General features: G+C 43.9%; 1 protein-coding gene across 1 annotated transcript in view; it reads left to right on the forward strand.

Moving 5' to 3' along the window:
* Positions 1-16,139, forward strand: part of stpg2 (sperm-tail PG-rich repeat containing 2) — an 88,286-nt gene that overhangs the window by 25,908 nt on the left and 46,239 nt on the right. The window contains exon 10 of the mRNA XM_077714569.1: positions 908-1,067. Within this exon, the coding sequence (XP_077570695.1) occupies positions 908-1,067 (160 nt within the window). The remainder of the gene's footprint in view (positions 1-907; positions 1,068-16,139) is intronic.

Genomic DNA, 16,139 nt, shown 5'->3' on the forward strand with positions numbered 1-16,139 from the left:
TTTTGGACACCGCATTTACCCTCCTTAGGCCCCCCCTTCAAGCACCCCCCACCCCTAATTTTTCACAGTAGCCTGATTTTGTGTGCGTTCCTTTTGTGTGTGCTGTCCGTGCGATTATTGTGTTTCACCTGTTGTGTTGTTGTGTCCCTGATGGTTTCCCTACCCACGTGTGATCAGGTGTGTGTATTTTGTAAGCACTGCTGCATTGCTTTCCACCCTCAAAGCCGTACTCAATGTAACAATATCCATGAGCGATTTAAGTTGAATTGACATTACCCATAATCAATAAGAACCTGGAATTGAACCCAACAACAGGAAGTGCCTCCCAAAGCTCGAATGGATTGGACCTCTATCGTTGTCAGTGGCACTAAAACTTACCGTATAAAACGTCACAGATTTCAAACTTGATTGTTATGCATGCAGACCCAAGTATTTGTTTACAAAACACAACAAAGTTGTGTTTCTGTATTAAAGGGACGAATGATTGCCCTCCATGAAAATGAATCATGTCCATTCCATCTGCATTATTCCGTGGCTTCCTCTGAACTTTGTAGTTTGTGTGCGCTGTAAGCGCTGCCGAGGCTGACTTAGAGTCACAACGGCTGACCCGGAGAAACACTGATGAAAGGTCCATCCATTCCACTTTGACAAGCACAACTTGAGAGCTGTTAAAATAGCGTTTGCCTGAAACTCCCTTGGCACCAGAACTGTGGGTATTTTTGGACCTGGTGGAGTATAAGCAGTGAATAATGCATCTTTCACTGATTTTCAAAGTGTGGACCTGTAATAGGCATTAGTATTTCAGGTAGCAAAGGGTCATTGTGTTAAATCTGGCGTGATTAAGCATTAAAATGGGTCTCCTTGTACTCTTTTTTTTGAACTGACGTCGAACTGCCTTTCCCATTAGAGGTTCAAAGATGCCAAGCAAGAGTGGCCTCCTGTTGGGACCTATAATGACCCTCGCTGCTCCTTCAGGACAGTTCACAGTGCAACAGGGGAGCATAAAAGCCCATTTGGTGTCACAACACAACGCTTTAAGAAGCACCGAAATGGAGGTTCCGTACCAGGTCAGTACACAACTAAATGAGTGTGTTTTATTTCAAGTCCCATTATTATTACCTCATGGCTTACTTTGCTGAATTCGATAATCCTACTTTAAAACACTGATTTAATCAAATTTCACCATTGGCTAGGAATTCAAAATTAATGGAAGTTATGCAGTGGGTGTGTGGGGAATTCGAGGGGCTGGGGCGAATTCCATATGGAACCAAAAAATGGCTGTGGGCATTCCTGGTGGTAATGGAGTCAAAAATATGTATATTGAAAATGTCAACTTCACATATTTCAATAGTATCTAGTCACTATATATATATATATATATATATATATATATATATATATATATATATATATATATATATATATATATATATATATATATATATATATATATATATATATACACACATACACATACACATATACATATACATATATATACACATACACATACACATATACATATATATATATACACATACACATACACGTATACATATACATATATATATATATATATATATATATATATATATATATATATATATATATATACACATACACATACACATATACATATACATATATATATATATATATATGTATATATATATATATATATATATATATATATATATATATATATATATATATATATATATATATATATATATATATATACACATACACATACACATATACATATATATATATATATACACACAAACAAGGGCTGATTAAAAATTATGCACGGCTGGTTACAAGAGGAAAAGTAATCCCGGAGGGACACAAGAGCCAAAAAGTATACACACTTTCACCCCAAACCCTAACAGGACGTGACAATTAACTGTTTTTTTCATGCACGTAGTCTGCTAAAATATTAGCCTAATGTTTCAGCCACTTCGTGGACATAATTTAAACTTCATCAAATTGTGTATGGTCAATCACATTTCCAGATTTGTGATTGCCATCTTTCTCACTCTTTTTTTAACTCCTCCTCATCCTCTGAATTGACTAATCACGGTCAAACTTTGATGATAGTACTTGTCGACTGATAGATCTGAAAATACAACTTTAGGAGCAGGTTAAGAAAGAGTGAAATCAAGGTAATAGGAAATAGGTTTATTACCGGACTGCAGAATGGGGAGAGCAGCTCGAACAGCTGCGAACACGCTCACAGTCTGTCGTCCTTGCAACTCTCTCCGAATGAACAGTGGGTCAGTCTTTATATAGGAAGACATGGTAATATTTCTAAGACAGCGATGTAGAACAGAGTTTATGTTAACAAAACTTCGGGCTGATATGTTTAGACATTTGAAGGGCTAAGTTGTATGCGAACACGATATTTTTATAGCTCACACAAACTCCCGCAACCTATCTTATATTGCGCAATTCGAACAAACAATTACAAAGCAAGTTGGCCACATTGCACAATACAAGCAAACAATTGCAAACCCTGTTAGCCAGCCTATCTTAGATTTTGCGATATACGAAAAAACAATTGCAAGGCCAGCTAGTTAGCCTATCCTACATTCCACTGTCTTAACAAACAATTTTAAAGCAAGTTTGGCCACATGGCGCGACATGAACAAACAATTATTAAGCCGGTTGGCTAGTCTATCCCACATTGACGTATCTATTTTTGCTGAGAAGATAGAAGTTTGTGTTAAATATGTCAGTTCTGCCACGATTTGCCATATCAACCTGCAGGCTTTTCACGTGTTTATTACACAACTTACCAGCACATTTCTTTCTTTTACATGCGTTTGTGCTTTTGTAGTGTCTCTAATACCATCGTGGGCCACGGACACGGAAATATGTGCCAGCCCACCAGGCATTGATTGGTACACCACAGTGTCAATCCACCTCTGTGTTAATTTTTGTTAATTCCAGAAAGGGAAACACACTTAATAGCATTTTGTATTCCAAGCAACGCAAAATCTTTGTGACAGTTTGCACAATTTTTGTATCAGATTATGCTGCCATATACATAACCATGAAGGTAAATTTATTTAAAAACAAAATAAAGAAGTTGAAACTAAAGTTACTTATTATACTCCAGTGGAGGTCATGTTAACTAAAAAATGCCACCATATTGTTTCATATACAACGGACGTTTTGCCGGAGTTTTAAAAACGAACGCATCAAGAGTTGTTTGTTTTTGCCTCCCCTTCAAAATGTTTCGAAAATGACGCGAACAAATATCATCACAATACGATAACGCGCGATCACTTGCCACCTTGTCAGGGTGCCACTTTTCAATAAAATTCGAATACTCTTGCCATTTCGCGAGCATGTCTTTGAAATCTTTTGTAGCCAGGGGCCCCTCCTCTTCCACTGTCTCAGCGCTACTGAGTTCTGGCAACAAATGTTCACTCTCCTGTTGGTCGATTAAATCCTGTGTCCCGAGTTCTTCGTGGTGCTGGGCAATTAGGTCATTCACATCTGCCTCGTAAACCACCGGCCCCACGGCATTTCCAAGCGACATGATATCATCCACGAGTTCACCATGTGCAGCAGGAGCTGCTGTTTCAAAGTCTCTTTCAGCTGAAGCTGCCCACAATTTTTTCCATGTTGAATTAAGAGTTCGTTGTGTGACGCCCTGCCATGCATTGTCAATAATTTTCAAACAATTGACAATATTAAAGTGCTCTTTCCAAAATTCACGAAGGGTTAGCTCTGTGTCATCTGGCACATCAAAGCATTTCTTGAATAAATACTTTGTGTACAATTTCTTCATATTTGAAATCACTTGTTGGTCCAAAGGCTGGGGGAGTGTAGTGGTGTTGGGCGGTAGATGGAGCACCTTGATGAATTTATATTCATCCACAATTTCCTCTTCGAGACCAGGAGGATGACCAGGGGCATTGTCGAGGACCAGGAGACATTTCATTGGCAGGCTTTTCTCTATCAAATACGTTTAGACTGCCGGACCAAAGCACAAATTAACCCATTCTGTGAATAAATGACGCGTAGCCCAAGTTTTGGAATTAGCGCGCTACATCACTTGTAGGTTTTCCTTCTTGATGTTGTGTCTCTTGAAGGCACGCGGGTTCTCCGCATTGTACACTAGTAGCGGCTTGATTTTACAGTCACTGCTCGCATTAGCAGACAAAACTAGCGTGAAGCAGTCCTTCATGGGTTTGTGTCCCGGCCTTTTCCTCTGTCACGATGAATGTCCGCCTGGGCATCTTTTTCCAAAAAAGACCAGTTTCATCGCAATTGAAAACTTTCTGGGAGATGTAACTTTCCTCGGCGATAATCAAGGCAAATGTCTTGATGAATTCCACCGCGGCTTTTGAATTAGAATTTGCCACTTCCCCATGTAGGATTACTGAGTGTATTCGAGTTTTTTTTTCCTATTTTGAACCGGCCATGACTCGCTTTAAAGGGTTTTGTAGTTGTTGAAGGGTCTCCTTTTATATCATAACTCAAGCCTAAACCCAACCCCAACCCTAACCCGAATTAATCGTCAAAAAAGTTAATCATTGGCGATATGACCGTGCAAATGTAGGTTAGAGTGACTGACATACCCAATGTGGGGCTCAAAGCCACAACCCTGAGAATAAGAGTCGCATGCTCTATCAACTGAGCCAACCATGCTTGTCATTGCCACAGTTTTGGTAGTTAAAAAGACTCCATGGAAATTCTGTGAATTTCTTGTCAAAAAAAGTTAATCATGGTTGATATGACCATGAAAATAGAGGATGCAGTGAAGGACACACCCTATGTGGGGCTCTAACCCACAAATTTGAGATTATGAGTCTCATGCTTTACCAACTGAGCTAACGATGCCGTTCACGTTTGTAGTTTTGGTAGTAAAATAAAAGAAATCTAAGAAAATTCTGTGAATTTCTCCTAAAAAAAGGTAAACGTGGGTTGTATGAACATGAAAATGTCAGTTTAAGTGAGCATTATACTCAATGTGGGGCTTGAACCCACAACCGTGATATTAAAACTCTTGCATTCTACTGACTGAGCTAACTTTAACCCTCATGTGCTAACCCTAACCCTAACCCCTAACCCTAACCCTAACCCTAACCCTAACCCCAACCCTAACCCTAACCCTAACCCTTACCCTAACCCTAACCCTAACCCTAACCCTAACCCCTAACCCTAACCCTAACCCTTACCCTAACCCTAACCCTAACCCTAACCCCTAACCCTAACCCCTCCTAACCCTAACGCTAACCCTATTCCCTAACCCTATTCCCTAACCCTATTCCCTAACCCTATTCCCTAACCCTATTCCCTAACCCTATTCCCTAACCCTATTCCCTAACCCTATTCCCTAACCCTATTCCCTAACCCTATTCCCTAACCCTATTCCCTAACCCTATTCCCTAACCCTATTCCCTAACCCTATTCCCTAACCCTATTCCCTAACCCTATTCCCTAACCCTATTCCCTAACCCTATTCCCTAACCCTATTCCCTAACCCTATTCCCTAACCCTATTCCCTAACCCTATTCCCTAACCCTATTCCCTAACCCTATTCCCTAACCCTATTCCCTAACCCTATTCCCTAACCCTATTCCCTAACCCTATTCCCTAACCCTATTCCCTAACCCTATTCCCTAACCCTATTCCCTAACCCTATTCCCTAACCCTATTCCCTAACCCTATTCCCTAACCCTATTCCCTAACCCTATTCCCTAACCCTATTCCCTAACCCTATTCCCTAACCCTATTCCCTAACCCTATTCCCTAACCCTATTCCCTAACCCTATTCCCTAACCCTATTCCCTAACCCTATTCCCTAACCCTATTCCCTAACCCTATTCCCTAACCCTATTCCCTAACCCTATTCCCTAACCCTATTCCCTAACCCTATTCCCTAACCCTATTCCCTAACCCTATTCCCTAACCCTATTCCCTAACCCTATTCCCTAACCCTATTCCCTAACCCTATTCCCTAACCCTATTCCCTAACCCTATTCCCTAACCCTATTCCCTAACCCTATTCCCTAACCCTATTCCCTAACCCTATTCCCTAACCCTATTCCCTAACCCTATTCCCTAACCCTATTCCCTAACCCTATTCCCTAACCCTATTCCCTAACCCTATTCCCTAACCCTATTCCCTAACCCTATTCCCTAACCCTATTCCCTAACCCTATTCCCTAACCCTATTCCCTAACCCTATTCCCTAACCCTATTCCCTAACCCTATTCCCTAACCCTATTCCCTAACCCTATTCCCTAACCCTATTCCCTAACCCTATTCCCTAACCCTATTCCCTAACCCTATTCCCTAACCCTATTCCCTAACCCTATTCCCTAACCCTATTCCCTAACCCTATTCCCTAACCCTATTCCCTAACCCTATTCCCTAACCCTATTCCCTAACCCTATTCCCTAACCCTATTCCCTAACCCTATTCCCTAACCCTATTCCCTAACCCTATTCCCTAACCCTATTCCCTAACCCTATTCCCTAACCCTATTCCCTAACCCTATTCCCTAACCCTATTCCCTAACCCTATTCCCTAACCCTATTCCCTAACCCTATTCCCTAACCCTATTCCCTAACCCTATTCCCTAACCCTATTCCCTAACCCTATTCCCTAACCCTATTCCCTAACCCTATTCCCTAACCCTATTCCCTAACCCTATTCCCTAACCCTATTCCCTAACCCTATTCCCTAACCCTATTCCCTAACCCTATTCCCTAACCCTATTCCCTAACCCTATTCCCTAACCCTATTCCCTAACCCTATTCCCTAACCCTATTCCCTAACCCTATTCCCTAACCCTATTCCCTAACCCTATTCCCTAACCCTATTCCCTAACCCTATTCCCTAACCCTATTCCCTAACCCTATTCCCTAACCCTATTCCCTAACCCTATTCCCTAACCCTATTCCCTAACCCTATTCCCTAACCCTATTCCCTAACCCTATTCCCTAACCCTATTCCCTAACCCTATTCCCTAACCCTATTCCCTAACCCTATTCCCTAACCCTATTCCCTAACCCTATTCCCTAACCCTATTCCCTAACCCTATTCCCTAACCCTATTCCCTAACCCTATTCCCTAACCCTATTCCCTAACCCTATTCCCTAACCCTATTCCCTAACCCTATTCCCTAACCCTATTCCCTAACCCTATTCCCTAACCCTATTCCCTAACCCTATTCCCTAACCCTATTCCCTAACCCTATTCCCTAACCCTATTCCCTAACCCTATTCCCTAACCCTATTCCCTAACCCTATTCCCTAACCCTATTCCCTAACCCTATTCCCTAACCCTATTCCCTAACCCTATTCCCTAACCCTATTCCCTAACCCTATTCCCTAACCCTATTCCCTAACCCTATTCCCTAACCCTATTCCCTAACCCTATTCCCTAACCCTATTCCCTAACCCTATTCCCTAACCCTATTCCCTAACCCTATTCCCTAACCCTATTCCCTAACCCTATTCCCTAACCCTATTCCCTAACCCTATTCCCTAACCCTATTCCCTAACCCTATTCCCTAACCCTATTCCCTAACCCTATTCCCTAACCCTATTCCCTAACCCTATTCCCTAACCCTATTCCCTAACCCTATTCCCTAACCCTATTCCCTAACCCTATTCCCTAACCCTATTCCCTAACCCTATTCCCTAACCCTATTCCCTAACCCTATTCCCTAACCCTATTCCCTAACCCTATTCCCTAACCCTATTCCCTAACCCTATTCCCTAACCCTATTCCCTAACCCTATTCCCTAACCCTATTCCCTAACCCTATTCCCTAACCCTATTCCCTAACCCTATTCCCTAACCCTATTCCCTAACCCTATTCCCTAACCCTATTCCCTAACCCTATTCCCTAACCCTATTCCCTAACCCTATTCCCTAACCCTATTCCCTAACCCTATTCCCTAACCCTATTCCCTAACCCTATTCCCTAACCCTATTCCCTAACCCTATTCCCTAACCCTATTCCCTAACCCTATTCCCTAACCCTATTCCCTAACCCTATTCCCTAACCCTATTCCCTAACCCTATTCCCTAACCCTATTCCCTAACCCTATTCCCTAACCCTATTCCCTAACCCTATTCCCTAACCCTATTCCCTAACCCTATTCCCTAACCCTATTCCCTAACCCTATTCCCTAACCCTATTCCCTAACCCTATTCCCTAACCCTATTCCCTAACCCTATTCCCTAACCCTATTCCCTAACCCTATTCCCTAACCCTATTCCCTAACCCTATTCCCTAACCCTATTCCCTAACCCTATTCCCTAACCCTATTCCCTAACCCTATTCCCTAACCCTATTCCCTAACCCTATTCCCTAACCCTATTCCCTAACCCTATTCCCTAACCCTATTCCCTAACCCTATTCCCTAACCCTATTCCCTAACCCTATTCCCTAACCCTATTCCCTAACCCTATTCCCTAACCCTATTCCCTAACCCTATTCCCTAACCCTATTCCCTAACCCTATTCCCTAACCCTATTCCCTAACCCTATTCCCTAACCCTATTCCCTAACCCTATTCCCTAACCCTATTCCCTAACCCTATTCCCTAACCCTATTCCCTAACCCTATTCCCTAACCCTATTCCCTAACCCTATTCCCTAACCCTATTCCCTAACCCTATTCCCTAACCCTATTCCCTAACCCTATTCCCTAACCCTATTCCCTAACCCTATTCCCTAACCCTATTCCCTAACCCTATTCCCTAACCCTATTCCCTAACCCTATTCCCTAACCCTATTCCCTAACCCTATTCCCTAACCCTATTCCCTAACCCTATTCCCTAACCCTATTCCCTAACCCTATTCCCTAACCCTATTCCCTAACCCTATTCCCTAACCCTATTCCCTAACCCTATTCCCTAACCCTATTCCCTAACCCTATTCCCTAACCCTATTCCCTAACCCTATTCCCTAACCCTATTCCCTAACCCTATTCCCTAACCCTATTCCCTAACCCTATTCCCTAACCCTATTCCCTAACCCTATTCCCTAACCCTATTCCCTAACCCTATTCCCTAACCCTATTCCCTAACCCTATTCCCTAACCCTATTCCCTAACCCTATTCCCTAACCCTATTCCCTAACCCTATTCCCTAACCCTATTCCCTAACCCTATTCCCTAACCCTATTCCCTAACCCTATTCCCTAACCCTATTCCCTAACCCTATTCCCTAACCCTATTCCCTAACCCTATTCCCTAACCCTATTCCCTAACCCTATTCCCTAACCCTATTCCCTAACCCTATTCCCTAACCCTATTCCCTAACCCTATTCCCTAACCCTATTCCCTAACCCTATTCCCTAACCCTATTCCCTAACCCTATTCCCTAACCCTATTCCCTAACCCTATTCCCTAACCCTATTCCCTAACCCTATTCCCTAACCCTATTCCCTAACCCTATTCCCTAACCCTATTCCCTAACCCTATTCCCTAACCCTATTCCCTAACCCTATTCCCTAACCCTATTCCCTAACCCTATTCCCTAACCCTATTCCCTAACCCTATTCCCTAACCCTATTCCCTAACCCTATTCCCTAACCCTATTCCCTAACCCTATTCCCTAACCCTATTCCCTAACCCTATTCCCTAACCCTATTCCCTAACCCTATTCCCTAACCCTATTCCCTAACCCTATTCCCTAACCCTATTCCCTAACCCTATTCCCTAACCCTATTCCCTAACCCTATTCCCTAACCCTATTCCCTAACCCTATTCCCTAACCCTATTCCCTAACCCTATTCCCTAACCCTATTCCCTAACCCTATTCCCTAACCCTATTCCCTAACCCTATTCCCTAACCCTATTCCCTAACCCTATTCCCTAACCCTATTCCCTAACCCTATTCCCTAACCCTATTCCCTAACCCTATTCCCTAACCCTATTCCCTAACCCTATTCCCTAACCCTATTCCCTAACCCTATTCCCTAACCCTATTCCCTAACCCTATTCCCTAACCCTATTCCCTAACCCTATTCCCTAACCCTATTCCCTAACCCTATTCCCTAACCCTATTCCCTAACCCTATTCCCTAACCCTATTCCCTAACCCTATTCCCTAACCCTATTCCCTAACCCTATTCCCTAACCCTATTCCCTAACCCTATTCCCTAACCCTATTCCCTAACCCTATTCCCTAACCCTATTCCCTAACCCTATTCCCTAACCCTATTCCCTAACCCTATTCCCTAACCCTATTCCCTAACCCTATTCCCTAACCCTATTCCCTAACCCTATTCCCTAACCCTATTCCCTAACCCTATTCCCTAACCCTATTCCCTAACCCTATTCCCTAACCCTATTCCCTAACCCTATTCCCTAACCCTATTCCCTAACCCTATTCCCTAACCCTATTCCCTAACCCTATTCCCTAACCCTATTCCCTAACCCTATTCCCTAACCCTATTCCCTAACCCTATTCCCTAACCCTATTCCCTAACCCTATTCCCTAACCCTATTCCCTAACCCTATTCCCTAACCCTATTCCCTAACCCTATTCCCTAACCCTATTCCCTAACCCTATTCCCTAACCCTATTCCCTAACCCTATTCCCTAACCCTATTCCCTAACCCTATTCCCTAACCCTATTCCCTAACCCTATTCCCTAACCCTATTCCCTAACCCTATTCCCTAACCCTATTCCCTAACCCTATTCCCTAACCCTATTCCCTAACCCTATTCCCTAACCCTATTCCCTAACCCTATTCCCTAACCCTATTCCCTAACCCTATTCCCTAACCCTATTCCCTAACCCTATTCCCTAACCCTATTCCCTAACCCTATTCCCTAACCCTATTCCCTAACCCTATTCCCTAACCCTATTCCCTAACCCTATTCCCTAACCCTATTCCCTAACCCTATTCCCTAACCCTATTCCCTAACCCTATTCCCTAACCCTATTCCCTAACCCTATTCCCTAACCCTATTCCCTAACCCTATTCCCTAACCCTATTCCCTAACCCTATTCCCTAACCCTATTCCCTAACCCTATTCCCTAACCCTATTCCCTAACCCTATTCCCTAACCCTATTCCCTAACCCTATTCCCTAACCCTATTCCCTAACCCTATTCCCTAACCCTATTCCCTAACCCTATTCCCTAACCCTATTCCCTAACCCTATTCCCTAACCCTATTCCCTAACCCTATTCCCTAACCCTATTCCCTAACCCTATTCCCTAACCCTATTCCCTAACCCTATTCCCTAACCCTATTCCCTAACCCTATTCCCTAACCCTATTCCCTAACCCTATTCCCTAACCCTATTCCCTAACCCTATTCCCTAACCCTATTCCCTAACCCTATTCCCTAACCCTATTCCCTAACCCTATTCCCTAACCCTATTCCCTAACCCTATTCCCTAACCCTATTCCCTAACCCTATTCCCTAACCCTATTCCCTAACCCTATTCCCTAACCCTATTCCCTAACCCTATTCCCTAACCCTATTCCCTAACCCTATTCCCTAACCCTATTCCCTAACCCTATTCCCTAACCCTATTCCCTAACCCTATTCCCTAACCCTATTCCCTAACCCTATTCCCTAACCCTATTCCCTAACCCTATTCCCTAACCCTATTCCCTAACCCTATTCCCTAACCCTATTCCCTAACCCTATTCCCTAACCCTATTCCCTAACCCTATTCCCTAACCCTATTCCCTAACCCTATTCCCTAACCCTATTCCCTAACCCTATTCCCTAACCCTATTCCCTAACCCTATTCCCTAACCCTATTCCCTAACCCTATTCCCTAACCCTATTCCCTAACCCTATTCCCTAACCCTATTCCCTAACCCTATTCCCTAACCCTATTCCCTAACCCTATTCCCTAACCCTATTCCCTAACCCTATTCCCTAACCCTATTCCCTAACCCTATTCCCTAACCCTATTCCCTAACCCTATTCCCTAACCCTATTCCCTAACCCTATTCCCTAACCCTATTCCCTAACCCTATTCCCTAACCCTATTCCCTAACCCTATTCCCTAACCCTATTCCCTAACCCTATTCCCTAACCCTATTCCCTAACCCTATTCCCTAACCCTATTCCCTAACCCTATTCCCTAACCCTATTCCCTAACCCTATTCCCTAACCCTATTCCCTAACCCTATTCCCTAACCCTATTCCCTAACCCTATTCCCTAACCCTATTCCCTAACCCTATTCCCTAACCCTATTCCCTAACCCTATTCCCTAACCCTATTCCCTAACCCTATTCCCTAACCCTATTCCCTAACCCTATTCCCTAACCCTATTCCCTAACCCTATTCCCTAACCCTATTCCCTAACCCTATTCCCTAACCCTATTCCCTAACCCTATTCCCTAACCCTATTCCCTAACCCTATTCCCTAACCCTATTCCCTAACCCTATTCCCTAACCCTATTCCCTAACCCTATTCCCTAACCCTATTCCCTAACCCTATTCCCTAACCCTATTCCCTAACCCTATTCCCTAACCCTATTCCCTAACCCTATTCCCTAACCCTATTCCCTAACCCTATTCCCTAACCCTATTCCCTAACCCTATTCCCTAACCCTATTCCCTAACCCTATTCCCTAACCCTATTCCCTAACCCTATTCCCTAACCCTATTCCCTAACCCTATTCCCTAACCCTATTCCCTAACCCTATTCCCTAACCCTATTCCCTAACCCTATTCCCTAACCCTATTCCCTAACCCTATTCCCTAACCCTATTCCCTAACCCTATTCCCTAACCCTATTCCCTAACCCTATTCCCTAACCCTATTCCCTAACCCTATTCCCTAACCCTATTCCCTAACCCTATTCCCTAACCCTATTCCCTAACCCTATTCCCTAACCCTATTCCCTAACCCTATTCCCTAACCCTATTCCCTAACCCTATTCCCTAACCCTATTCCCTAACCCTATTCCCTAACCCTATTCCCTAACCCTATTCCCTAACCCTATTCCCTAACCCTATTCCCTAACCCTATTCCCTAACCCTATTCCCTAACCCTATTCCCTAACCCTATTCCCTAACCCTATTCCCTAACCCTATTCCCTAACCCTATTCCCTAACCCTATTCCCTAACCCTATTCCCTAACCCTATTCCCTAACCCTATTCCCTAACCCTATTCCCTAACCCTATTCCCTAACCCTATTCCCTAACCCTATTCCCTAACCCTATTCCCTAACCCTATTCCCTAACCCTATTCCCTAACCCTATTCCCTAACCCTATTCCCTAACCCTATTCCCTAACCCTATTCCCTAACCCTATTCCCTAACCCTATTCCCTAACCCTATTCCCTAACCCTATTCCCTAACCCTATTCCCTAACCCTATTCCCTAACCCTATTCCCTAACCCTATTCCCTAACCCTATTCCCTAACCCTATTCCCTAACCCTATTCCCTAACCCTATTCCCTAACCCTATTCCCTAACCCTATTCCCTAACCCTATTCCCTAACCCTATTCCCTAACCCTATTCCCTAACCCTATTCCCTAACCCTATTCCCTAACCCTATTCCCTAACCCTATTCCCTAACCCTATTCCCTAACCCTATTCCCTAACCCTATTCCCTAACCCTATTCCCTAACCCTATTCCCTAACCCTATTCCCTAACCCTATTCCCTAACCCTATTCCCTAACCCTATTCCCTAACCCTATTCCCTAACCCTATTCCCTAACCCTATTCCCTAACCCTATTCCCTAACCCTATTCCCTAACCCTATTCCCTAACCCTATTCCCTAACCCTATTCCCTAACCCTATTCCCTAACCCTATTCCCTAACCCTATTCCCTAACCCTATTCCCTAACCCTATTCCCTAACCCTATTCCCTAACCCTATTCCCTAACCCTATTCCCTAACCCTATTCCCTAACCCTATTCCCTAACCCTATTCCCTAACCCTATTCCCTAACCCTATTCCCTAACCCTATTCCCTAACCCTATTCCCTAACCCTATTCCCTAACCCTATTCCCTAACCCTATTCCCTAACCCTATTCCCTAACCCTATTCCCTAACCCTATTCCCTAACCCTATTCCCTAACCCTATTCCCTAACCCTATTCCCTAACCCTATTCCCTAACCCTATTCCCTAACCCTATTCCCTAACCCTATTCCCTAACCCTATTCCCTAACCCTATTCCCTAACCCTATTCCCTAACCCTATTCCCTAACCCTATTCCCTAACCCTATTCCCTAACCCTATTCCCTAACCCTATTCCCTAACCCTATTCCCTAACCCTATTCCCTAACCCTATTCCCTAACCCTATTCCCTAACCCTATTCCCTAACCCTATTCCCTAACCCTATTCCCTAACCCTATTCCCTAACCCTATTCCCTAACCCTATTCCCTAACCCTATTCCCTAACCCTATTCCCTAACCCTATTCCCTAACCCTATTCCCTAACCCTATTCCCTAACCCTATTCCCTAACCCTATTCCCTAACCCTATTCCCTAACCCTATTCCCTAACCCTATTCCCTAACCCTATTCCCTAACCCTATTCCCTAACCCTATTCCCTAACCCTATTCCCTAACCCTATTCCCTAACCCTATTCCCTAACCCTATTCCCTAACCCTATTCCCTAACCCTATTCCCTAACCCTATTCCCTAACCCTATTCCCTAACCCTATTCCCTAACCCTATTCCCTAACCCTATTCCCTAACCCTATTCCCTAACCCTATTCCCTAACCCTATTCCCTAACCCTATTCCCTAACCCTATTCCCTAACCCTATTCCCTAACCCTATTCCCTAACCCTATTCCCTAACCCTATTCCCTAACCCTATTCCCTAACCCTATTCCCTAACCCTTTCCCTAACCCTATTCCCTAACCCTATTCCCTAACCCTATTCCCTAACCCTATTCCCTAACCCTATTCCCTAACCCTATTCCCTAACCCTATTCCCTAACCCTATTCCCTAACCCTATTCCCTAACCCTATTCCCTAACCCTATTCCCTAACCCTATTCCCTAACCCTATTCCCTAACCCTATTCCCTAACCCTATTCCCTAACCCTATTCCCTAACCCTATTCCCTAACCCTATTCCCTAACCCTATTCCCTAACCCTATTCCCTAACCCTATTCCCTAACCCTATTCCCTAACCCTATTCCCTAACCCTATTCCCTAACCCTATTCCCTAACCCTATTCCCTAACCCTATTCCCTAACCCTATTCCCTAACCCTATTCCCTAACCCTATTCCCTAACCCTATTCCCTAACCCTATTCCCTAACCCTATTCCCTAACCCTATTCCCTAACCCTATTCCCTAACCCTATTCCCTAACCCTATTCCCTAACCCTATTCCCTAACCCTATTCCCTAACCCTATTCCCTAACCCTATTCCCTAACCCTATTCCCTAACCCTATTCCCTAACCCTATTCCCTAACCCTATTCCCTAACCCTATTCCCTAACCCTATTCCCTAACCCTATTCCCTAACCCTATTCCCTAACCCTATTCCCTAACCCTATTCCCTAACCCTATTCCCTAACCCTATTCCCTAACCCTATTCCCTAACCCTATTCCCTAACCCTATTCCCTAACCCTATTCCCTAACCCTATTCCCTAACCCTATTCCCTAACCCTATTCCCTAACCCTATTCCCTAACCCTATTCCCTAACCCTATTCCCTAACCCTATTCCCTAACCCTATTCCCTAACCCTATTCCCTAACCCTATTCCCTAACCCTATTCCCTAACCCTATTCCCTAACCCTATTCCCTAACCCTATTCCCTAACCCTATTCCCTAACCCTATTCCCTAACCCTATTCCCTAACCCTATTCCCTAACCCTATTCCCTAACCCTATTCCCTAACCCTATTCCCTAACCCTATTCCCTAACCCTATTCCCTAACCCTATTCCCTAACCCTATTCCCTAACCCTATTCCCTAACCCTATTCCCTAACCCTATTCCCTAACCCTATTCCCTAACCCTATTCCCTAACCCTATTCCCTAACCCTATTCCCTAACCCTATTCCCTAACCCTATTCCCTAACCCTATTCCCTAACCCTATTCCCTAACCCTATTCCCTAACCCTATTCCCTAACCCTATTCCCTAACCCTATTCCCTAACCCTATTCCCTAACCCTATTCCCTAACCCTATTCCCTAACCCTATTCCCTAACCCTATTCC

The sequence above is a fragment of the Stigmatopora nigra genome, chromosome 4, assembly GCF_051989575.1.
Source record: "Stigmatopora nigra isolate UIUO_SnigA chromosome 4, RoL_Snig_1.1, whole genome shotgun sequence".
In the NCBI taxonomy this organism is placed as follows: Eukaryota; Metazoa; Chordata; class Actinopteri; order Syngnathiformes; family Syngnathidae; genus Stigmatopora; species Stigmatopora nigra.